Raw genomic sequence first — 25,196 nt, forward strand, 5'->3', positions numbered from 1 at the left:
CCTAATAGTATTTAGTCAAACTGAGCCAAGGTTTTTAAAATCAGACCGGACAAAGAATTGTTTTGGGGATTGGTTCCCTGGTCGAACTGTCCAACGATCCAGTTCGAACAAACATCCCATTTTGATTTAAAAAATAAAAAATGACAAAAAACCATTGTCTAGGTTGACAGTTTGATAGTTCAACCACCCAGGTCAATGGGGTCATGACCAAATCAACGATTTTTAGCCAAAAAATGATTTTTGGGTGAAATAGTACTAGTTACCTCACTGATTCCTAGGTTTTCCAATCCAACTGTCCAATTCAATCCGGTTTTAAAAACCATAAATTGAGTTAAGACATGCCAAAGTTTGGCTTAACTCTATTGCACCTCTATTGTTATTGATAACCGAAGGAATGGGATGATAATGATTTATACTAAGGCTGCAACTTGGGCCAAGTTAGCTTGAACCCAACCCAAAAAAGTCGGGTTGGGTTGGAGCGGGTTGATGCTCGGGTTAGGGTTAGGGTTGAAATTTATGAACCCGACTTTACTTCGGGTTGGGTTAGGGTTGATCCCTTGGGCAACCCGACCCAACCCGAACTCGACTCTATAGTACACATCATATATAAATATATGTTATATATGATTATACAATGATTTGTTTAGATGCATGATAGTTGTATATCCACTACCACATATTATCATTTATTTCATTTAAGATAATCACTTCACTTAATCCTAATTGGAAATACTAAAACCTTGATAAAATATTTTATGTTTTCTGAATATGTTATTCTTTATCTCCTCTTTGTTGTTTGCCACCTATAGCTTGCTCCCTATAAAAGATTTATTATAAGTCATCATCATAAACTATAGTCTTTTCAAACACTTTGTACTTAAAGAACCATCAACAAACAAATACTAATAAAACATAGGATATATATATATAAGTTAAGATCTAAGATTAAGAACCCAACCAAACCTAAAGTTGGGTTGGATTAGGGTTGGGGAGGTTGGATTGGGTTAGGGCAAGGTTTAAAATTTCGATATGATACACCTTGTATCGGGTGCATCGTATCGTATCTTTGAAAAACCGTTACATGATACGCATGGAAATCGGACATCTCATCTTTTTTGCATTCAGATCAGGGGTGTATCGGTAGAATATTGACGAAAAAGATACGGCAAAAAACTGGAAAAAAGGGGGGAAAGCAAGCTTCTTTTCCCCTTAAATAAGCCTTCTTTCACCCCTAAATAACTCTAAAACTCCAAACCTCATTCCTAGAGTGCTATATTTGCAAGAAACAAGTGTGAAGCGTTAATTTTTGTAGATTTTTCAAAATTTGAAAAAATATGACAAAAATAGGTAAGTTTTTTTTTTCAATTTTTTATAATATCTTGTGATTTTTTTCCTTGAATGCTTAAATTTATGTTGATCTACATTTCTTACATTCAAAATCACAATTTTCTTTTGTATTATCAGAACATTTACGGAAATTTCATGAAGATATTTGGGGAAAATATAAATTAACAAAAAAATTTGAAATGTAATTTTTTCTTTGCCTATAAAGACTAAATATGTCTACGTTTTAGATCTATGGATTTATCTATCATATCCATAGAGCGATTGAAATTTCTTCTTTAATATTTTTTTCGATTTTTTATATTTTAGAATTAAAAAATAAATAATAATTAATTATAACTTATCATTTGGTCACAATAATTGAATATATTATAATTCCATGGATGATCTATCATATCCACAAACCAATTGAAATTTATTCTTTAATAATTAATTTTTTATTTTTATATTTTTAGAATTAAAAAATAAATAAATAAATAATTATATTTTATCATTTGATTACAATGATTAAATATATTGTAATTCTAAGGATGATCTATCATATCCACAAAGCAATGAAATTTCTTTTTTAATAACTATTTTTTGAATATATTGTATATTGTTTATTTATTTTTATAAGTTTTGGAAATAAATAATAAATATTAATTATTTAAGTAATAAATAATTATTAATTATATTTTCACTTGGAAATTGTGCCAATGCATGTGTAGGTGAGGTGGTGGCTAGGCTAGGGAAGTGGTCTCTTTGAAGGAAAAAGGAAGGCTGAGAGTAGAGAATCAACGAGGAGGCTAGGGTAAAGGGTGAGTGATGAGACGATTGAGCAGGGATATCAACAATAAGGGTAATTAATGATTGAATGAATGAATTTCATTATGAGAAGGATCTCTATTTATGGGGGAGATCTCGAGATCCTGAAAGGAAGGAGCTAAAGGTGTTTGTTTTATTTTAGGAAAGGGAATATTGGATTCGCTGTCAGTCGTTAAGGAGCATTGGTAGAGTTTCGCCACGTGTTCTTATGGGGATCTCTTCGAGGATTGACTTTCCTTTCACTCGAAGATCCTCATAACCCATATGTGCTACTACCTTTTGCGCCTCACTTAATCGATGTGGCGCTAGTGACGTTACTGCTTGGCAGACAACATCTTATTAAACTTATGTGGCCCTTTGTCACATTCGTCACTTTGAAATTACGTGTGCAACTAATATCTGAGCCTGGTTCTTAACAAATTGGGATCCCATATCTGAGGGTTGATCGCGGGGCCAAACGTGTAAAACCTCATTGCAAGTTCAACTCGAATATGTTTTCAGCTTGCACTAAGCGTAGGCTCATCCCAAGCGGGTGCTGAACCGTGGGTTCATCGCAGATCTGTATTGTACTATGAGTTCATTGTAGAGGAAAGATGAGTTGTAGGCTGATCGCAAGCGTCCATGTGGCATCAATTTAGTGTTTTCTATGCTTTAAGGGACTCAACGAGCACTATGTACCTATAGCATATTTTATGGTTGGATAGGAGTGTTGGGTTTTACCCATCCCATAAAACATTAAAACTTAAGAATTATAACTTATAAATTATAGTTAAGCATAGGGTTTTTAATGAAATTATAATTAACTATAATATATTTCTTCATAAAACCATTAAAATATATTAATTTAATGTATATACACCTCATTGAGGTCTTATATTTTTTGTTATTGATGTATATTTTATGATTTATTAAAGTATTTATAGTGTTTCCAAGTGTATCTAAGCGTATCCTATTTTTTCTCTAATATACATACAATATCCAAGACGTATCTAGGGTTTATTTGGTTCGAGAGAATAGAACCCTAGAATCGGAATCGGAATGGGTCATTCCATTTTCAGATGTTTGCTAGACAAGAATGGGAATGAGCAGGTGGAATGCCATATTCCCGCCCCCCTCCCCCGGAATGGGATTCACATTCCACAGTTGACAGACACTCAACGCTATTTACTGTCGCTTATGTCATTAATGCCATCCCCAAAAAAGTATCTAACTCAAAATATAGTTAAAAGAACATTTAATGTGCTTGCTCACCACCTAAACATGTAAATTGGGCCATGCTGCTCGCGGCCTGGCACGATCATGTGGGTCGTGCTGGGCCTGGGGTTTTAGGTCCATGGGCCAGCACGACACGACATGACCGAGTGGGCCATGCGCCTGTGGGCCAATACGGCCCAACTTGCAACCTGGTGCAGCCTGGCCCACGACATGGCTTGACACGTCCCATATATATTATTTATATATTATATAATAATATATTAATAAAATAAATATTTTTTTAATTTTATTATACTATTTTATTTAATTATGGTATATATAAGCAATTGTATACACAAAATTAAAAATTAAAGTTTTTTGTCAATTTTTTTAAATAATAGCTTTGGCTCGATGCACGGCCCGACTTGGCCCAAGGCTCGGCCCACGAGCCAGCCTAGCCCGCGGCATGGCACGGGCCTGGGCTGTGGGCCAGGCCGACCCCCAAAATTTTCACCAGAGAGGGTGGCACGGCCCGTGAGGTCTGCCGGCCAACACGATACAGCCTGCACTTTGCGTGGGCTGCCCACGGGCCGTGTCGTGGCTGCCATGCATGGGCCGCCCACGTGTCGTGCCGTGTCGGCCTCTTAATGACACGACCCGACACGACCCACTTTACACATCTATCACCACCTAATGTGTACACATTGTATTTGACACACAAACCGATTCCAACCTCTTAATGAACCAAACAACATTGATCGGAATCCGATTCCGATTCCAGTCTGAACCAAACAAGTAGAGGGAATAGACCATTCCAATGATTCCAAGGGATTCCGATTTCAATTCCAATCACAAACCAAACGAATCCTCAATACATTTCTTAAAATTACCTTTCCAATACACTTAACGTTTCTGATAATTTAAACCTTATGTTAACGTTAGAATTGTGATTTAAAACTTAGAATTAGACTAAGATTGGTTTTAACCCGGCCAAATTTATAGCCTTAATTTATACGAATAAACATGAGTAGGAGGTGGTGATTTTTGTTGTATAATTGGGTCGACATGAATTTTTTATGATGCGGAAAAGTTTAATAAAAACCTACCTCATTGATCAGGACTATGATGTGTCTTGCTGTTCTCACATCTTTACTTATATGACGGGATGTTACAGATGCGCAATGAATAATACACGGTGGTGGTGCTTTGTGAATAATTTAATGTGGGATAATATTTTGGCTAACAGATTCGGAGTGGTTGATGTAATAAGTTTTACCGGTATCATGTGTTTACGGCATCCTCATCGAACCTTTTTTGGGAGAAAATTGGGTCGAACTGATCATGGTCAGAACTGAACCAATCCGGTCAAGTTGCATCTCTTTGCGAAACAATCGAAACCATATAGGCCTCTTTGAGTCTTTGGCGTAACGCGTAAAACCCTCCTCTGGACGCTCTCTTTCTCAGCTAGGGTTTTTGCAGGGAAGCAAGCATGGCGCTGTCTCTCTTTCGTCGAACTCTGATCAGCAAACCATCCTTAACATCGATAGTCTCTCGTGCTTTCACCTCAGCATCTATCTCTGGTCCTCGCATTACTCTAATTCCTTCATCGCCTCTTCTTCGTCTCCGACCTCTCGTAGCCCTTACTGAGTTTTGTCGGTTCCCGTCGTCGGTCAGTTTGAGATGCTTCGCCACACGACAGTCTGCTTCGTCCTTGAACGACCCGAACCCCAACTGGTCGAATCGTCCACCGAAGGAGACGATACTGCTCGACGGCTGCGACTTCGAGCACTGGCTCGTTGTTATGGAGAAACCTGAAGGGGAGCCGACAAGAGACGAAATCATTGATAGTTACATCAAGACCCTAGCCATGGTGGTTGGAAGGTTGGTTTCTTCTATCATCCTTTTCTTTGCATTATCCAGTTTCAGCTGTTTCTGTTTTTGGCATAAAGGGGATTTTGTACTGAAACTACAGTTGAGCGCTTTCTTCCATGAAGAAATGAAGCCTTTCTTTGGGGGTTATGATTTCTTCTTTCATTCTTGTACTTTTTATTTCCGAAATGTACACTGTAGTAGCACTTGTTCAGCACTTATCTGGATTTATTTTGGTTGTTTGATGGGTTTAATTTGATTTTCCCTGACGGGTACTTTGAACTGATATTTAACTATGTTTTCTGAATATAACTTGTTTTTCTTTTCATTGATGGCTAATACGAACTCCTATGAAAATTAGCTTCATTCCTACTGTTGTTGGATTGCTAAATTTATTCCCCTTTCGAGTGTTCTGTCTGTTAATGTGGGGAATTTCCCATAACATGGAATAGTGCAACTGGATGCTACTGTGAATTCTCTGGCAGTCTGGCTATCTGATATTCCATAGAACAGTTTACGTTTTCAATATATTCAGAAATAGGGCATTTTGGTCTTATGATTTTTCAATATGTTACAATTCTGTTTGAGTCCATGCAAAGAGGGACTAATGTGCTGTAATTTTTCATAAGAGGAAAATTTACTAAAGAAGTGGGTTTGAAGGCAAAATTGCAAAAAAACTTCTTGTTTTTATGGAGTCTTGTACTGTTTACCTCAATGTATACTATAATCAACTTTTGTATGTATTTATGTTAGCAAATCTATCCTTATGTTCTCTTGTAATTCATGGTTTGCTGATTATTTACTTCTTTCCTTGTACTTGTAGTGAGGGGGAAGCAAGGATGAAAATTTACTCGGTGTCAACTAGACACTATTATGCATTTGGAGCCCTTGTTTCTGAGGAGCTCTCATACAAGATCAAGGGTATGTTCTTTCTTAACATTCTGTTAATGTTTCTTTTTATTTTCTGTTCAGATTTTAATATATTACTCAATATTTTCCTCTGAAACCTACGCAGAACTGCCAAGGGTTCGATGGGTTCTTCCAGATTCTTACTTGGATGTCAAAAATAAAGATTATGGAGGTAAGACACATGATACATGTTTCATCTTTCATGCTTAATTTTCTCTCCCCTTTGAGTTTTCAATTCTGAAGTATGTCAGGCACTACAAACTCATGTTCTTGAAAATGGGAAACAAGGTCTTCAACATATGCATTCTGTGAAGTCACACATATTTACACTCATATTTTATACATCAAAGAAACAATTCCCAAGTCTGCTGATCTCATGGCTTTCAATATTTACCTTTTCTGGTCACCCTGATAATTCACTTCTACCTATTATAAAATTGATGATGAAACTAATGGCATTCCAGCTTGTTTCCTGGCTGTTGGAATGTGTTTGGATGATGGAGTCATTCTTGAAATTTGCTGATTTTATTGTCTGCAAGCGACAATGATGCTAATGGCTAGAATTTGTTATTGAGATGCTTTTGATTATTCCTCATTCTGTGTCTTCTGTTTTATAATTTCAGGGGAACCTTTTATTAATGGGCAAGCTGTTCCATATGACCCTAAATACCATGAAGAATGGGTTAGGAACAATGCACGGGCAAATGAGAGATCAAGGCGCAATGACAGACCTCGTAACTTTGATCGGTCAAGGAACTTTGAGAGAAGACGGGAAAATATGCAAAACCGTGATTTTCAAGCAAGAGAAATGCCACCAATGCCTAACCGGGATCCTCAAAGCCCCATGCCTAATGTGGGAGGTATGCCACCAAACCAGAATTTCCAGAATCCCATGCCTAATATGGGAGGAATGCCACCAAACCAGAATTTCCAGAATCCCTTGCCTAATATGGGAGGGATGCCAACAAACCAAAATTTCCAGAATCCCATGCCTAATATGGGAGGGATGCCAAAAAACCAGAATTTCCAGAATCCCATGCCTAATATGGGAGGAATGCCACCACCTGTGCACAACAACAACATGCCAAATATGGGAGGCATGCCGCCTAATCGGGATGCTCAGAACCCCATGCCTAATATGGGAGGAATGCCACCCGTTCACAACAGCATGCCAAATATGGGGGGTATGCCCAATAATGCAGGATACTCAAACAACATGCCCAACATGGGAAACATGCCACCCAGAGACTTTCAGAACAGGGATGGACCTCACAGTGGAGGTATGCCCTACCAAAATAGGGAAATGCCAAGTGGTGCCATGCCAAATAGAGACTTTCAGAACAGTAATGCACCGAACAGGGACATGGGAGGCATGCCAGATGGGAATCCTTACCCCAGGTGAGGTGAGATTATGAGAGAGATGCCTGGTAGAGACTTTCCTCCACTGCCAAGCAGAGACTACCAGTAAAGGTGAAGTGTAGATAATGCGGATCGGGTCACAGAAGATCCAACTTGGGGAGTTAGATATTTGGTTTTGTGGAGTTTATGGGACCTAATTGAGTAATATTGTTATAGTTATCATTGCCTCGTGGATGGTAAAATCTGCTGTGTGCATGAATTGAATATTAGGATAAGTTTTTTTGATGACTGTAGATTTCTCAATGCTATTTAATATTAAATCTGGTCCGGATCTAATCTGGCCTCATCTTAGGGATTTGTTGCTCAATATTTCTGTGTTGATCTAGCTGTGGTTTTTATTGTTGATGAAGGTTTTTATTGTTGAAAAAATATTAAAATATTTTTTAATATTTCTTTATCTCAAATAAAAAACAATAAAATGGACTACCTGATTATAGCCTCAAATATACGGTGGGGCATAATTTCTTTCAATGTATACGCACAAATATTCTAATATTCTGAATTTAGAACCTTTATCAGAGTATTGTTTGCATTATAAAATACAGTATCTATCAGTGGGAACCAGTTTTTATGAAAATACAACAAAGAAAGCGAGTGCAGAACTTGCCCATGGTGATGACTCCAGATATGTTACAACTAACAAAGACACGATTCTACAAAACCCAATCAGAAGTAAACACATCGGTAGATAATCTGATGATACCGGTTTCTGGCATATGTTTATTTCTGATTGGATTTCTTAGCCCATTTGCACATCTTGTTTGAAGGAGATCCAGAGTGCATAAATATCAATTTCTTAGAGAGCTTCAATATAAAAAAATGCACAAGTTTTACTAGAACTTTAGACACAAACAAATACAAAGAAAAAACATACTATCCATATGAAATTGGGCCGTGCAAATGTATGAAATTCAGCACTTAAATCATGCTCATATAAAGGACCAATTACTTGTTTAAATGGATTCTGCAGGACTATCTGCTGTAGGAGTAACTGTTGTACTCCTAGATGCCTGGAAAATTTCATCAGATGTGCTTAAAGCGTATCTTGTGAGAGTATCTCTTATATCCTTCAGTGCGTGGAGGGCATCTCTCATGCTAATGCGCAACTGAGGTGAATCAATGGCGCAGCCTAACGCAATCTCCAAAATTGATTCCGAACATTCTTGTTAAACTTTGGGGCTTATGGGGCACCTTGCATAATGAAAGTTGTCCATTTGTAGTAGTAATTCAGGATCCAGAACTTCTTTAGTGTTGTCAGGGTAGACTGATTGCACCCATTTGGCTATACTTAACCCTTCCAGGAACATCTCATGGGTTGGGCTCTTTCCTGTGAAGAGTTCCAGCAATGACTCCGAAGCTGTAGACATCACCTCTGGTTGATGGTCTCCCAACTAGTCCATACTCTGCATTCAGGTCATGGGGTCAAGGAGGCCCCATAAAAGGCTAAAATAAAAATTAGAAATGCATATAAGAGAGAGAGAGAGAGAGAGAGAGAGAGAGAGAGGAACTTGCCTGGAGGTATATATCCTAAAGAGCCCTTGAGACCGTATGTGGCAGTAGTAGATTTTCCTTCATTTGCTTTCTCAAGCATCAATCTTTCTAGCCCAAAGTCCCCTACCTTAGCATTCATGCCATTTTCCAAGAGTACATTTCTTGGCTTTAGGTCGCAGTGCACCACTGGAGGCTGGCAGTCATGGTGCAAGTAGTCCATGGCACATGCAATATCAATGGCGACATTCAACCTCTCCATAACATTCAACCCTTCTCCACTTTCATGCCTTCTTCCATGAATCCAATCACCCAAGTTCCCATTCTCTATGTATTCATAAACCAGAGCCTGATTCAATGTTGTTGAAATCAACACTAGAGCAACAAGTGATCAGTTTAACAAGGTTCCTGTGTCTGGCGTTCTTCAAAACCTCGCACTCTGCATAAAAGCTCTTCAGTGCTCCATGAGTCCCATGGTCAATGACCTTAATTCCAACAACAATTCCTTGTTTGAGGATCCCTTTGTAGACGGACCCAAAGCTTCCACTTCCAATCAGATTTTCTGGATCAAAGTGCTCAGTTGCCACGCGCAACTCATCATAAGAAACCATTTGATGCTGTCCCTTAATCGGAATAACTTGCGACTCTGATGTTGATGCCTTGCTTCTTCTTCTTTTGTAGAAGAAAACTGAAAATAGTATGCCTAGTAAACAAAATGCAATTGAACCAGCAATGGGGATCATAATCTGAGCCACAGATGAACCTTTCCCATGATTTTGACCCTTTTTACATGCAGAAGGAAAACAAAGCTTTGGGTTGCCTTCAAGATGAACACTAGAGCGATTACTGAAGACCCCATCTGTGGGAACCTCTCCTTCATGGTCATTGTAAGAGAGATTCAAAAACTGAAGGACTTGTAATTGTTGAAGATCAGAGGGAATGAGACCAGAAAGTTGGTTGGATGAGAAGCCTAGAGTGTTTAGTCTCCGTATTTCTCTAAGAGTATTGGGAATATGACCCGAGAGAAAATTCCTGGATAGTAAAAGATTTTCTAAGCTCTTACAATTCCCTATAGAATCTGGTATGCTTCCTGACAGTTGGTTATCAGAGATATCAATTATGGCTAATTTTTCCAACAAGCCAACTTCTTGGGGAAGAGGTCCACTTAGAAAATTTTTGGATAAGTTGAGTAGAGAGTTCAAATTGGAGAGATTGAAAATTTCTTGGGGTATGCTATCATTTAGCCTGTTGTAGGCTAAATCCATTAAATTCAGGTTTTGATAGTCACCAAAAGAGGTTGGTATTCTTCCTACTAACTCATTTCCAAACAATTCAAGCTTATTTAATTTGCTTAGATTCCCTGGAGAATCTGGAATTTTGCCAGAGATCCTATTTCCAGCCAAACTTAGCACCAGTAGTTCCTTCATCTGGTCAATTTCTGTTGGAATTTCACCAGAGATAAAATTATGACTCAAATTTAGCAAATTCAAGTTTCTAAGAAAGAGGATTGACGAGGGCATGCTACCATAAATCCTGTTACCTCCAATGTATATTTTCGTGAGAGTATTTGATAGATTACCGATGGATTCTGGAATGATTCCCTATATGAGATTTTCTTCCAAAGAGAGGACTTGAAGATGAGAACAATTTGATAAAGAAGTAATGAAACTTAAGCCACCATCACCAGAACTTACAATACGGTTGAACCCCAAGTTATACATTTCAATGTGATGAAGCTTTTCTATTCCTTGTGGCAATGGTCCATGAAGAAAGTTGTGAGATATGCGAAGAGTTTCGATTTTGGTGAGATTATGTAATGATTTTGGAACTTGACCAGTGAATTTGTTGAGGCAAAAATTGAAGAATAGAAGATTTGGAAGCTTAATGTCAATATCACTTGGAATTTCACCCCACAAGTGGTTTGCAGCCAAAGCAAAATGATCAAGGGAAGAAAGATTGTATAGGGATGAGGGGACGGTGCCTGTGAGATTGTTGAGGCTGAGTTCGAACAATCTCAAGTGTCGAAGATTACCCAAGTTGATGGGTACCAATCCGGATAGAGAATTGGTGTCTAAGTTTAGAGTTGTAAGTGATGAAAGGTTTCCAATAGAGGGTGGAATTGAACCAGAAAGACTGTTATGACTCAAGTCCAGAATTTGAAGCTTTGAGAGGTGATAAAGTCCTGCTGGTATTTGACCCGATATCTTGTTATCCATCAAGCCAAGGACCCATAGCTTCGAGCACCTGTTTATGTTTGGTGGGATTGACCCTTCTATGAGGTTAGAGCTCATGTTTAGATATTGCAAGTGAGAAAGATCGTCAATTCGATCAGGAAGAGTTCCTGCAAGTTTGTTCTTCTGTAAATGAATGTAACTAAGAAAGGAGAGATTGACAAGGTACGGACTGATAATACCTGTTAAACCAAGGCCCCCAAGCTCAAGACCAATTACTCTTTTGGCTAGAGTTGTTGCAGATGACTCCAGTCCAATTGCAAGGAGAAGTATTCTGGTCCCATGACGATAGAGTGTTTGAAGGGTCTACTAGGAGGGACTTAAATGAGAACAATGCTTTTTTATCTGTAAAAATGCTTAAAGAGGTCACACTTGTAGTAGCAAGAGATGGAGTTTGGCTATTCAAAATAATAGCTAAGAAAACAGCTAAGGAAAATGTTAGAGAGAGATCCATGCCAAGATTCAGGGAGGGAGATAGAATTTTTTAGTGGTGAAGAGATTTTTATTGTATGAGAATGAGAATAAGCGGCCTTATATAGCTAGAGTATAGACAATATGGTGGGTGGTTACATGACAGAAGCACAAATTTATTGCTTTGAAGAGGAAACCTTGGAATTTGGAAATGGGTTATCTTCCAAACTTTCAGCAAGCTGGAGCCTAATCTTGACTTGGAACAAGTCTAGGCGTCCTCCATGGGCATGTTGTCATTTGTTTGGTTAAGGAAACAAAACGCACTAATAAGATTTTAGATATGCTGCGTGGATCAAGTTTAGAATTCAGATGGAGATTCTGCAAATTAGAAGAGGAGAAATAACAACAAAGAGACATGTCTTGTGCTTTTTTCGTTATTTAACACAACATATTAATAACTCTGGAAGGTAGGCAGTAATAGTGGGACTAGATTCTTCATATCGGTTGGGACTTGGGACTATCCAGCTAACGTATCAACTGAGCCACCACTCGATTGGTAGAAAGAGACGTGTTAAGGAGAAACCAATACACGACCTTTTCAGCATTTGCTTTGCTGAACCATTATATGCCCAAGGTTTTGGTCATCAAATACCAAGACCCACCCTTGGGTTTACTTCCCTTTTCCCTTCCTTTCCTCTCAAACCAAACACAAACACACTATTAACCCACTTACAAGTCACAAATTACTTCATCCATTGAAATAAATGTGAAATGCTTTATTACCAAAAAAAATTGTGGATTTACTTGTTGACTTATCCAATAATCAATATTTTTCTTTTTTCTTTTTTAACTTTTTTTATCTTCCTTATGCCTTATAGTTTGGGGTTAAGTTACTTATTCTATCCATCCAAAGCGCAATAGTTGCATATCTCACCTACAAGGCTACAACATATACAAGTACGAGACATGTTTGAGGGTAGCTGCAGTTAGCAGATCTCCTATTTAACACCTGAACTAATTCCTTGTTATATTGTTACATTAAATGTGTCTATTTAACAACTGAGTAGGTTTGTTATCCAATTACATACGAGAAATAGAACTATCAATTGTTTTTGGGGCATACCGGTCAGTGCAGTTTGTGGTATTCCAACTTTTATATGAGATAAAATATTGTCCCCTGGAGCGGAATGGAGTCTTTTAACATGCAAGTTGGATATAATCTAATTTTGGGCTGAACAAGTTTCATTGAAGTATGAAGAGTTCACTTTGGAAGCAATGGCTTACGTGCTGGGCTAAATTCTAGTCTGGCTTTGAGTTGTCAATCTGATGCCTTTTGCTCTGTTTGCATCACATATTAGTCTTTATTCTATGATAAAATAACTTTTTATAATTCTGGGGCTTGAGACTAGATTACTAGTCCCACGTTAAGCTCAATGCTATTCATTTGTAAACATCATGGTTTTAAAAAATGATCTGAAAATGGAACCGTTTTGGCCATTGGTTTTTGGGTTAATGGTTTGACCCTCTGGTTCAAACGGATAATCTGTTATGACAATAAAAATTAAAAATAAAATAAAAATAATTAAAAATAAAAACAGCAAAAAACTGTTGAACGGATTGACCACCCAAATCAATGGGTTGTTGATCGATTCAACGGTTTTTACTAGGGACTGGGTTTGGAGTAAAATAGAATCAGTTGTCTAAACGGTTCTCGGGCCAAATAGTTTGACCATCCGAGTCAATGACGGTTCGAAAACCATAATAAACATTGTTTATAGGCTTTATGGGTGACCCACCTCCCATTTCTCAAAGCCAAAAGCTTCAGTGTGAAACCCTCCTAAATGGGCACAAGAAGTCATATATTAAGGGTGCAACTTGGGTAAATCCAACTCGAGTTTCTTGGGCCTGATCAAAATTTGGGTTGGGCTTCAGTTGAGGTCTCGGGTAGTACAGGCCTGACTTTAAGGCCTTGTTCGCTTTTCGATAAGTTACTTACCCGAGTAAATGCAGTTACTTGGGTAAGTTTTTCCTGGGAAACACTTACCCGAGTAAGTGCATTTACCCATGTTCTTTTATTTCTCATGTAAATAAGGCAATAACCATTTTAGCCATAAAAATTCATTTTTAAAAGGGGTATTTTTGTCCCATTCAAGTGTTGACAACTTTCCCACCAGGTGGGAAAGTTATTTACCCACCTAGGAGATGGGTATCACTTATCCGGGTAAGTGGTACCCAGGAAAATGAACTTTTTCTAATCCCCATATAAATCTGAAAAAAGAACAAGAATGGAGATCAAAATCCCATTGACCAACTTTCTCCCCTCTCAAAATCCGAAAAAGGAACGCCCCTAAGAATTTATGCATATTTCCGGTCAATTCTACTTTTAAATTGGGTTATGAAGCTCAATAAAATGATTATATAGAATTATATATTCTTTTAAATCCGATCAACCTGATTAACCTGCCCTGTCTTGAGCCCAAATTGTATTAAGTTAAGCTCGAGTTGTGTTAAGTTAAGCTTGGTTGGGCCTCGATTGATAAATTCGAAATTAGCCTCAGGTTTGGAGCTTTTTGACTTTTTGTAATTTATGGCTACGAGGTTGCAACCCGGAGGTGGGTGACCAAAGGCAAAGCGAACATTTGGACCGGCCGAGTTCCCTCGCTCGCACGTCCATGTGACAGCCCGAACTGAACGCATAGTCGCCTATCTATAATGATTATTTAAATAACCTCAGTTTTATTATAGCAATTGAAGAAATTAAAAGACACAGTGAGTGAATTGGTGGAGTTGAGTGAATTGAAGACGAAGAAGCATAGCAAACAATGGCGGAAAAAGAAAACAGACGGGTTCTCCAGTTCGCACCTTTTCAAAGTTCCGTCGACGAGGGTTTCTGGCGGAGATTATCTTCTCTCAAGCTCGATACCTTAGGGATTGATCAGTCGCCTATTGCCATCACGGGCAAGTTTCTTTTTCTTTTTATTTCTTAACATATGTTAACTTTAATTCTCTTTTCTATGCTTTTCCTCTTCTTCTCATTTCTTTTTGATTCTTCAATTGGTGGGTTCTTGTAGATTTCCTTTCTAAGCTTTCTTGTAGATTTCCTTTCTTGTGCTTAATTATGTTCTTGTTTTTGTTATTATGGGTTCTCTTTGTAGTTTTTTTTTTTTTTGTCTTTTTAGTTTTATCAGAAACTTAAGTTTATCCATTAGTTTGGTGTTTGTTTCACAGTTCACTGACGGTATCCGGCAATTTTTGTATGCTGGAAGATGTGAAGTTGGATTTATACTGCATGATGCCCCATTAAATTAGGCAGAGATCCAAATTTCCCCCGCTAGCAAGTTCTTTTCACACTGTCCAGCTCAAATTTACATTCATGAATATGTATTTGCAGCAAAATTTCTGATTCTAAAGATGAAGAATTCTAGAAGAAAGTTGCTAGATAAACATTTTGGCAAATATGGAAGATTAGAAATGAAAAAATGCTTTGAAGATGTCACTGTAGCACTGAACCAATTGGTATCCACTATCATGGGGAAGGCGTTGGAGTCTGAACAATGTTCAAGTTTTTGGAACATTGAGAAACAAAATGAATATGATAATGCTAAAGAAGAGATATCCATTGGGTGGAATCGACTGCCTTATGGATGGGTCAAACTGAACACTGTTGGATCTGTTCTTGAGTCAACTAATATAGCAGGAGCAGGAGTATTCCACCTTAGGGATCATCGCTTGGTGCAATGGTGAACCGTGTTGACAAGTGTGAAAATGGATGTTCGAGTCTGATAGAGTCCACTTTGTGCCCCCCCCAAAAAAAAAAGAAGCAAAAGAAGGAAAAAAAACAGAACCAAAGGCTAAGTTTGTAGCCAGTCTACTCTTCCCAAGACCCCAAATAATCAGGACCATCATTGGATAATGGCCCTTAGGTGGAATATCTTGAGATCATGGAGGGAGGGTTATCAAAGCCTACCAAAGAAATGCTAGAAAAAAATCCAAGGTCAAAATAAAACTTTGTGCTGTCTTTGATTGTTTAAGATTGGCGATGGGCATTGAGAAAATCAGAACTTGATAGTGGAAGGTGATTGATCTACAACTATACTTTTTTGTTAACAGTTCTGGAACCCCCATGGTGTTCAGAATTTTAGGGGTGATTTTATATATTTAGATGGTAGAATTCCAAGTCTTTTGTATATATACATGCATATAGGAAAGCTACATGTTGACAGATGCTATAGCTAAAGAAGCAAGAAAAAGGTAGAGCAGGTAAAGTATGGATGGATAAAATTCCACGTAGTTTGTGATATTATGGAAAAAGCTTCCCGTGAAATGGTGGTTGTAATTTCTTGTGTATAATAACAATATTATCCCATTTTTTCTAACAAAAAAGGTCAATAACAGGTTTAACATTCATTCATTAAGATCATTAAAGATTCAAGTGGGCAGCTGGCATCTATGGAAATCAGGAGTTGATCACCTCTAGGAACTTATATGGATTGTTTATGAAGGAAAGTATACTGGGTATTTGAAAATAAGAGGTTCTGTGATGGGGTGACTTCTACTTGAGCTGATGTTAATAAACTAGATTGTCTATCATTCCTCTATGACTGGTCAATCTCAAACTATAATGTAAAGCCTGGAAATATATATGGTCTAATGATATTTTAAAGCAGTTTATTCTTCTGACCTCTTGAACATTTTTTCTTTGCTTGTTTTGCATTCTTGGATGATTTGCTGTCAGCTTTTCTAAGACATGAATCAACTGTGTCAACAGGTTTCTATGCTCCTTGCTCTCATGCCCAAGTTTCAAATCATTTAACGCTTCTTTCTGAATCTTTTCCCCATGAACCAAGTGAACAATCATCAGAATCAATAGTAACTCGTGGTAACAGGAACAGGTGTCCTATTCCAGGCATACTGTACAACATGAATACACTGGAGAGTTTCCGTGCCCTTGATAAACAGAGCTTGCTCAAGGCAGAAGCAAAGAAGGTATTCAGATTTTAATTTTCATTTGTCACTTCAGTTTTTTCTTTCTTTTGTTCTTTCTTTCTTCATTATTTTTATGTTTCCACATGGGAGATGAGTTGGATTGCTCTCATGTAGTTATTAGCGGCTCTATGCTAGTCTAGCACTAAAACATCAGTTGTGAATGTAGATGAATAAAAACACTAATTGACCAGAATATAGTTCTTAATCTCACGTCCAATGTTAACACTTTATTTACCATTAGATTTGGGACGATATTTGCTCTGGAAAAGCTCAGGAAGATGCTGCCTTGCTTTCCAGATTCCTTCTCATCTCGTTTGCTGACTTGAAAAAGTGGAGTTTTCATTACTGGTTTGCATTTCCTGCTCTTGTGCTTGATCCTCCAGCAACATTGATTGATTTGCAGCCGGCTTCACAGTATTTCTGCTTAGAAGAGGTGCACAAGAGGATTCCTTTAGCCTATTAGTTTCTTCTGTTTCCTTTACTGATGTCACTAATATTGTTACAACCTGTAGGCAGAATCCCTGTCGGCAGCTTGTAATGGATGGCGTGCCTCAAGTCTAACTGCAGGTTGGACTGTTGGTTGTGTCATGTCAATCTGATTTCTTATATATAATGTTCAGCTCTGCTATTTCTTTCTTAGAGGCTAACTCACTCAATCCACTGCAGATATACCATTCTTTCTAGTTACTATTGCTTCAAATTCCCATGCCACTATTAGGCCTTTACGAGACTGGGATGCTTGCCAGGGTGATGGTGAAAAGGTTTGTTCATGAAACTGTCAGCATTTTCTGAAAATTGTATGTCATCTATCACTAATGTTGAGCAATATTGAGATTCCCTCTTGTGGAAGTTACAGACTTGTCTCTATAAAGCATATGTAAGATAAATTGTTAAAAGTAAAGTTTGATCTGTCTCTTCCATAACATTACACCCTTGGTGCTTGCAGATTCTTTTTGGTTTCTACGATCCATGTCATCTCCCAAATAATCCCGGTTGGCCTCTACGTAACTTTCTTGCACTCATTTATTCAAGATGGAATCTAGAGAGGGTTCGTTTTCTATGCTACCGAGAACAACGAGGCTTTGCAGATATGGGATTGTCCCTTGTTGGTGAAGTCTTGCTTTCAGTTCCACAAGGTAGAGAAGAAGAAAATGGGTAATGGCTCACTTCTAATTGATTTTCTCTTTTTGCATATTTTGAATTTGCTTCCCTCACTCTAAATCTTTTAATTTATGGATTATTTGTTTAGGCTGGAGAGATTGTCAATCTGTACCCAATGCTGTGGGATGGGAGCTAAACAGAAACAAGAAAGTTCCCAGGTGTATAAGGCTTGCTGAATCTATGGATCCAATGAGGTACATACTAGATGGTCATATGTTCACTTAATAAAAGCTTTGTAATTCTTATTACCCTTTTTAAGCATATACAGAAAGTTTTCACAGGTTGGCCATATCTGCAGCAGATTTGAATTTGAAACTCATGAGATGGCGTGCTTTGCCATCTTTAAATCTAAATATCTTGTCAACTACCAGATGCCTTCTCTTAGGAGCAGGGACACTTGGGTGCCAGGTTGCTCGTATGCTTATGGTGAGTATCTAAAGATTAGTGGAAAAACAGTTCTCACTTTCTAATCGTTACCTGATGCTAAATTATATCCACCTGCAGGCTTGGGGTGTCCGGAAAATTACACTACTTGACAGTGGTCGGGTGGCTATGTCTAATCCATTAAGACAGTCTTTGTATACCTTTGATGATTGCCTCAATGGTGGTTATTTAAAAGCCATGGCAGCAGCTAGCAGTCTCAAGAAAATATTTCCAGCTGTGGTGATTCTCTACTAGTCTACCCATCCCCCTCCCCCCCCCCCCCCCAAAAAAAAAAAAAAAGAAAAAATAAATAAATAAAAAAGAAGAAAGAAAAACGAAAAACTTTCACTTGTATGTTCTTATTGTCTAGCTCAACATTTCTTATTAGTTATTAAATGATTTGTAAGAATGTGGTGACTTTCTCTAAAGCTCGTAATATTCACAACTCTTTTGTTTATGTAATCATTTCTTTTTTTTTTTTTTCATTTTTATGCATTTTCTACCTAAAGTATACATCTCATGAATGTTCCTATACTTGATGCATACTAGTTTTATGTTTTCTTTTAATATTGGTCAATAATGAAGCTTAAGCTTCATACCTCAAGGCTTATGCCTCATGCTTCTAAAGGTCCTCATGCCTTGCCTGCTCCTCTATATTTTTAAACATTGTTTCTCAATCCATGCAACTATGCTATATCTTGCAGGAAGCTGAGGGAATTGTAATGGCAATACCAATGCCTGGGCACCCAGTGGCAGCCCAAGAAGAAAATAATGTGATGGAAGACTGCAAATGTCTTCAAGATTTGATTGCTTCTCATGATGCAGTATTCTTGTTGACTGATACAAGGGAAAGTCGATGGCTTCCAACACTTTTTTGTTCTAATGCCAACAAGGTTTATCTTATTGGTTTCTTACTTTCTTTTTGGTGGTCTTTTATTTGTTTCTTGGGGAGTGAGCTTTGTATTGTCATGGTTATTAGCATTTACAACAAGGAATCTGGCTAATGATCCACATGGATCAGAATGACAGTTCAGACTTCAGATGCAACACACTTGTTATCTTAAACTGTTTTTGATGGCATATTCATTTATTTCATTTGCAGATAACTATAACTGCAGCTTTAGGGTTTGACAGCTTTGTAGTTATGCGCCATGGAGCTGGTCCTTTCAGTTTTAGTGGTGACAACAAAGGTGAAGATGAAGATGCTTTGGCCACTTCAATAGCCAACTTATCCCCATCAGGAGGAGATGGAGGCCAACGGTTAGGCTGTTACTTCTGCAATGATGTGGTTGCTCCTATTGATGTAATTTTCTTAAAGCCTAATATATTTTCCCCATGGCATCCAGTAAATATGTTAATCATCGGAGTAATTTCTGTTTTCTTTGTGCAGTCAACTGCCAACCGCACATTGGACCAACAATGCACTGTTACACGACCAGGACTTGCTCCCATTGCCTCTGCCCTTGCCATTGAGCTGTTAGTGGGAATTTTGCATCACCCAGATGGGTAAGTCCTTGAGAATACAAAGGCCAATTGGATGTCTCGGCGTCTTTCTGATGGCATGAATACTCACATGTGATTAGTGTTAGATTTTAGTCACTTCCACATTTTGATTTACATTGTGGTATTGGATTGGGTTTCTACAGGATACTTGCCCCAGGTGAGATTGCCAGCTCCAGTGGTGAGGAGAGCAATGAGCAACCACTTGGTATTCTTCCTCATCAGATCCGGGGTTCCCTTTCTCAATTCTCTCAAATGACACTTGTTGGTCATTCCTCTAATAGTTGTACAGCCTGTTGCAGCACTGTAAGTGTCTCAGCTGATATCATAGCCATCTAAACCAAGGCAGGCTTGAACCAAAGATTAGGATCTGGCATGTAAATGGGGTATTAGATATTCAAGATTTTGGGGAGAAAAGTGAGGAAAGGTTTTATAGAATCGGTACTATATAAAAAGTGTAAAGAATTAATACATGCAATAATGGGCATTTTATTTAATTGAACAAACGGATATATTGTACATATTACAAATTTGCAGTAGGTAGGAAAGGTTCTGTGGAACCCATGCTATATAAGCAATGAAATCAATTAAGAAGTGTCAAGAATTAATACATGCAATAATGGGCATTTTATTCGATTGAACAAAGGGATATCTTATATTTGCACATATTACAATAGGCAGGAAAGGGTCTGTGGAATCCATGCTACATAAGAATTGAAATCAACTAAGTCATGCATGTGTGTTCTAATTCTTTCTACACTTGTTATATAATGCTTGAGAGAAAAAGGGGACAGGGAGGGAGCAAGGGAGAATAAGGAAAGTTCAAACCAAGTGAAAGGGGGGCAATTCCTTCTCTTAGGCATATAATTTTAAATTTTAAATCTGCACCCCTTAATTCGGTTTCATATCAGTGGCCACAACTGTTGGATAATAAGGAAAGTCCAAAACCAAGTAAAATTGGGAAGTTTCTTCTCTGGGGTATTTGAATTTGCACTCTTCTTTGATTCTGTTTCATATCAGTGGTCACTACTGTTTTGGGTAATTTAGGAGACAGCAATACTTTCTTAAATTGTTCTGTTGGTTTTGGCCTCTCAAATCTTAAACTGAATCCAGAAGGTCTAGTTCCTTGGCTAAGTGACCTGATCATCAAGGTCGATCCTGGTTTTAAAATGTTGTCCATGCAAGAGTACAACCATTGGTAGATAATGTTATCATCTTCAGTCTAGGCATCTTCACACTGCAAGGAAGATTGGTTGTTTCATGAGTTTGATCAATTGGTTTGAAGCTTTCCCACCTAGAACCCTTTCTGACATTTTTTGTACCCATGAGGCAGACACTTTGCGCACATACCTATAAGTACATGCAGGTTTAATGGCATAAATTTGTTTCTTCACGTATATTGATTTTGTTCCATAAATTCTCATGCATTGCCTTGTTTCAGGTGATATCTGAGTACAGGAAAAGGGGGATGGACTTTATTCTCCAAGCTATTAACCACCCTACGTATTTAGAGGATCTCACAGGACTAACAGAGTTGATGAAGTCTGCAAGCTCTTTTAAACTGGATTGGGATAACGATGCTGACAGTGATGATGATACTGCTGAGATCTAATAGGTTCTTTACACATTATTCTTTGTACTAAAAGTACATGTCAATTGTGCAAAATCTAGTGGAAAGTAGTTTGCTGATTATTTTTTTTAATCTACATTAACTATTGAAAATTGTCTCTTGTAATCACTCGTGTACATCTGATCATTATATTAAGAAAATTTGCCCTTTTGGTCTCTGCTTGATCAAATAAAATGAAGGGAAAGTAATAGTTTCCCAAAAGGTATTCATGAGTGTTTGGTGAAAAGCATTTATTTCAAGTATGGATATTATAAATATTTTTAAAATAATGTGGTGGGTCAAGAGGGGTCAGAAAGGAAATAAACACTTTTTTTTTTGCTATTTTAAAACCAAAATAAGCACTTTATTTTTTTAATCTACATTAACTATTGAAAATTGTTTCTTCAGTAAGTGCATATTTTCAGAAATATTATTTGGACTTATTTCCCAAATGCAAATAAATGAGTATTGGTGTGGTCCAGCCCCAAAACAAGTTTCTGATTGATTAAGCACTACAAATGAAGTAAAGATAAGACCTGAAATAGTATAAAACAAAACCCAAAACAAAATTAAACCAAAATTTAGTAATTTACATTCATTTCATTTGCAGTCCCATGCATTTGTACCAGGGCAAATAAAATTGTACTGCAATCAAACACAGCAAAGCACCACAAAATGCACCCTGATTGGTTGTGGTTGGAGTTCTTGGGGTGGACGTCAGGATACAACCGCTATTGATCTCAAAAGAAGACGATTGCATAAGCCAATCTCGTGTGAAAAACACCGTTACCCAGTTTGGGGCATTAAGAAACGTGACACACAGGTGTTCCATCGAAGGCAAAGCTTACCAACTAGAGCGAATAGGCACTTCTAGTGGAGCAGATTAAGAAGTAATCACTTTCACTTCCACTTCAGTGATTGAAAAACCTCCTACCTAGATTTCCAACTATCGTATGATGCATACAGCATACCCCCACAAGTTGTATGAACTATGAAGTTTAGTTTAAAACTTAAGCAGCATCATTTTCTCACGATTCGAAGAAATAGCCAGATTTCATCAGCATTCTCAACACCTATCTAGCTTATGCATTCAGTCATCTTCAGCCACGCTTTTCGTTCGAAGAAGATCCAAGGAAATTTCCAACTTTTCGAACGTTATGAGAAAAACCATCTTCAAATGTTTCCCACCATCTTACAATTACATCCGTGCGGTTCTCCCTCCTATGTTACATTTCTCTGTCTCTATGACCACGCAGCCTTTACCTGACCCATCAAGTGTTACCAACCTGCTCGATGAATTCACGAAGTTCTGCTATCAGAGAGACCTTCGAAGGGCCATAAGCGCCATGAATTTGATGCAGAAGCACGGAATTTGGGCCGACTCCATTACATATTCTGAACTCATCAAGTGTTGCATAGCGCATGGTGACGTTGAACAAGGCAAGCTCGTTCACAAGCATGTTTTTTCAAATGGGTACGAGCCCCAAACGTTCTTAACTAACGTTTTGATCAATATGTATGTTAAATTCAATCTCTTGGACCAGGCACGGGAGTTATTCGATAAAATGCCCGAAAAGAACGTTGTTTCATGGTCGACCATGATTTCGGCTTATTCTAATAATAATATCAAAGAAGAAGCCTTGAATTTCTTGATCCTAATGCTAAGAGACGGCGTGAGACCAAATATGTTCACTTTATCTTCTGTTCTCAGAGCTTGTGATGGGTTGCCGACCCTTCAACAGCTCCACTGTAGTATAATTAAGGTTGGTTTAGATTCTGATGTCTTTGTTCGTAGTGCCTTGATTGACATTTACTCTAAATGGGGCGAAGAGTATAGTGGACTTCGTGTCTTCAATGAGATGGTTACTGGGGACTTGGTTGTTTGGAACTCGATTATTGGTGGCTTTGCTCAGAATGGAAATGGAGATGAAGCTATGAATCTCTTCAGGAGCATGAAGAGGGCTGGTTTTCCATCAAATCAGGCTACACTAACTAGTGTTTTGAGGGCCTGTACAGGTCTGGTACTGTTAGAATTGGGAAGGCAAGTTCACGCCCATGTACTAAAGTTCAAGAGAGATCTGATCCTGAATAATGCACTCCTCGATATGTATTGCAAGTGTGGGAGCTTAGAGGATGCAAGGTCCTATTTTGATGGCATGTCAGAGAGAGATGTGATCTCGTGGAGCACAATGATTGCAGGTTTGGCCCAGAACGGCCACAGCCGAGAAGCACTTGATTTATTTGAGTTGATGAAGGCTTCTGGAGAAAAGCCTAACTATATTACAATTTTAGGTGTTCTTTTTGCCTGTAGCCATGCTGGGTTGGTCGAAGATGGGTGGTACTACTTTCAGTCAATGAACAGGATTTATGGGATTGAACCCGGAAGAGAGCACTATGGTTGTATTGTTGATCTTCTTGGCAGGGCAGGGAAGCTTGATGAAGCTGTTAAGTTCATCCACAAAATGGAATGTGAACCGGATGTGATAGTCTGGAGGACTCTACTTAGTGCATGCAGAGCCAACCGAAATGTAGATCTGGCAATCTATGCAGCAAAGCAAATTCTGAAATTGGAACCCCAAGATGAAGGAACTTATATACTCTTATCTAATATCTATGCTAATTCACAGAGATGGGAAGATGTTGCAGATGTAAGGAAAATAATGAGAAACAGAGGAGTGAGGAAAAATCCAGGGTGTAGCTGGATTGAAGTTGATAAGCAGGTTCACACCTTTGTTTTGGGGGATAAATCACACCCACAAATAGATAAGATTGTTGCAGAGATAAACAGGTTGATACAAAGAATAATGGAGGTGGGTTACATCCCAGACACTAATTTTGTAATGCAGGATCTTGAGGGAGAACAGAAGGAAGACTCCCTCCGTTACCATAGTGAGAAATTGGCTATTGCGTTTGGTCTGATGAGGGTAGCAAGTGAAAAACCTGTTAGGATCATGAAGAACCTCAGAATCTGTGGTGATTGCCATGCCTTTGCAAAACTTGTCAGCAAGGTTTCACAACGGCATATTGTTATTAGGGATCCCATCCGGTATCACCATTTTAAAGATGGGCATTGCTCTTGTGGGGATTATTGGTAGGGAAGATGCAGAAGTGCATGATATCTCTTGATAATTCAGTTGGACAAGTATACGAGTATGGGTGCCCAACCACAGAAGCAAAGGATGGGTCATGGTAGCTGCAGAATTGGATGCTGGTCTGAGCTTTATTTGATCCTCCAGTCTGTAAATTATTTGGGGAAGAACTTCTGAGCAAGCATAAAAAGTAAAAGTCTCAATAGGTAGCAAGCATAGAATAATTGACAGAGAAGTTCACCAGTTTGTCATCACTTAATGTCATTAAGAGAGATTCAATTTAATTTCATGGCCATGATGTGTGATGGGTTCAATTCATAGTTAGATAATTGCTACCTGAAGATGCAGGATGGTGATTGGGTGACCAACATCAAGGAGATTAACTAACAACTGAATTGGACATGTCAAGAGATGGATATCCTATTTTGCCTTACTGATTTTTGTCTAATAAACTAGACCTGAAGGCAATTTGACCTGAAATCAAATATAAGCTTTTATGAGATGATTTGAACAGAAAACTAAGTTCACTGACCACTCTGAGGTATAAGAGACTTTGACCTTTTCTATCGCTTCTGACATAAATTATCAAGTTGTGTATGCCTCACCAACCATTCTACACGAGAAGTTTATTCTGCCATAGAAAATGTTTACTTACGAATAATATAGATTTTGCTTGTATCAGACAAAAGTTACAACTTATACTGTTTGGATCAATTCTTTCTCATTTCAATTTCTTATTCATTCTTTTAGTAGCAT

General features: G+C 38.1%; 3 protein-coding genes across 3 annotated transcripts; all 3 read left to right on the forward strand.

Annotated features, from left to right (window-relative positions):
* Positions 1-4,636: 4,636 nt before the first annotated feature.
* On the forward strand, positions 4,637-7,849 carry LOC104613103 (uncharacterized). Its single transcript, XM_010280799.3, has 4 exons — positions 4,637-5,226; positions 6,038-6,135; positions 6,230-6,295; positions 6,747-7,849. The coding sequence occupies exons 1-4, from the start codon at positions 4,835-4,837 to the stop codon at positions 7,523-7,525; spliced, it is 1,335 nt and encodes a 444-aa protein (XP_010279101.1). The 5' UTR covers positions 4,637-4,834; the 3' UTR covers positions 7,526-7,849.
* A 6,558-nt stretch (positions 7,850-14,407) lies between these two features.
* LOC104613102 (ubiquitin-like modifier-activating enzyme atg7) lies at positions 14,408-21,529 on the forward strand. Its single transcript, XM_010280798.3, has 14 exons — positions 14,408-14,630; positions 16,441-16,658; positions 16,900-17,091; positions 17,171-17,225; positions 17,325-17,419; positions 17,605-17,794; positions 17,908-18,013; positions 18,101-18,245; positions 18,324-18,482; positions 18,947-19,135; positions 19,345-19,545; positions 19,633-19,748; positions 19,889-20,048; positions 21,184-21,529. Exons 1-14 carry the CDS (start codon positions 14,495-14,497, stop codon positions 21,352-21,354), a joined length of 2,133 nt encoding a protein of 710 aa, XP_010279100.1. The 5' UTR covers positions 14,408-14,494; the 3' UTR covers positions 21,355-21,529.
* Positions 21,530-21,919: 390 nt separating this feature from the next.
* REME1 (Pentatricopeptide repeat (PPR) superfamily protein) lies at positions 21,920-25,196 on the forward strand. Its single transcript, XM_010280796.3, has one exon. It carries the CDS (start codon positions 22,509-22,511, stop codon positions 24,444-24,446), a length of 1,938 nt encoding a protein of 645 aa, XP_010279098.1. The 5' UTR covers positions 21,920-22,508; the 3' UTR covers positions 24,447-25,196.

The sequence above is a fragment of the Nelumbo nucifera genome, chromosome 1, assembly GCF_055504915.1.
Source record: "Nelumbo nucifera cultivar China Antique chromosome 1, China Antique-T2T, whole genome shotgun sequence".
NCBI classification, from domain to species: domain Eukaryota; kingdom Viridiplantae; phylum Streptophyta; class Magnoliopsida; order Proteales; family Nelumbonaceae; genus Nelumbo; species Nelumbo nucifera.

Bases quoted from the DNA above. Each gene is read 5' to 3' on its own strand.
- LOC104613103 (XM_010280799.3), top strand. From the start codon at position 4,835: ATGGCGCTGTCTCTCTTTCGTCGAACTCTGATCAGCAAACCATCCTTA. The intron at 6,136-6,229 runs GTATGTTCTTTC...AAACCTACGCAG, and splicing joins GCTCTCATACAAGATCAAGG to AACTGCCAAGGGTTCGATGG. The intron at 6,296-6,746 runs GTAAGACACATG...TTATAATTTCAG, and splicing joins CAAAAATAAAGATTATGGAG to GGGAACCTTTTATTAATGGG.
- LOC104613102 (XM_010280798.3), top strand. From the start codon at position 14,495: ATGGCGGAAAAAGAAAACAGACGGGTTCTCCAGTTCGCACCTTTTCAA. The intron at 19,136-19,344 runs GTTTATCTTATT...TTTCATTTGCAG, and splicing joins TTTGTTCTAATGCCAACAAG to ATAACTATAACTGCAGCTTT. The intron at 20,049-21,183 runs GTAAGTGTCTCA...GCCTTGTTTCAG, and splicing joins GTACAGCCTGTTGCAGCACT to GTGATATCTGAGTACAGGAA.
- REME1 (XM_010280796.3), top strand. From the start codon at position 22,509: ATGAGAAAAACCATCTTCAAATGTTTCCCACCATCTTACAATTACATC.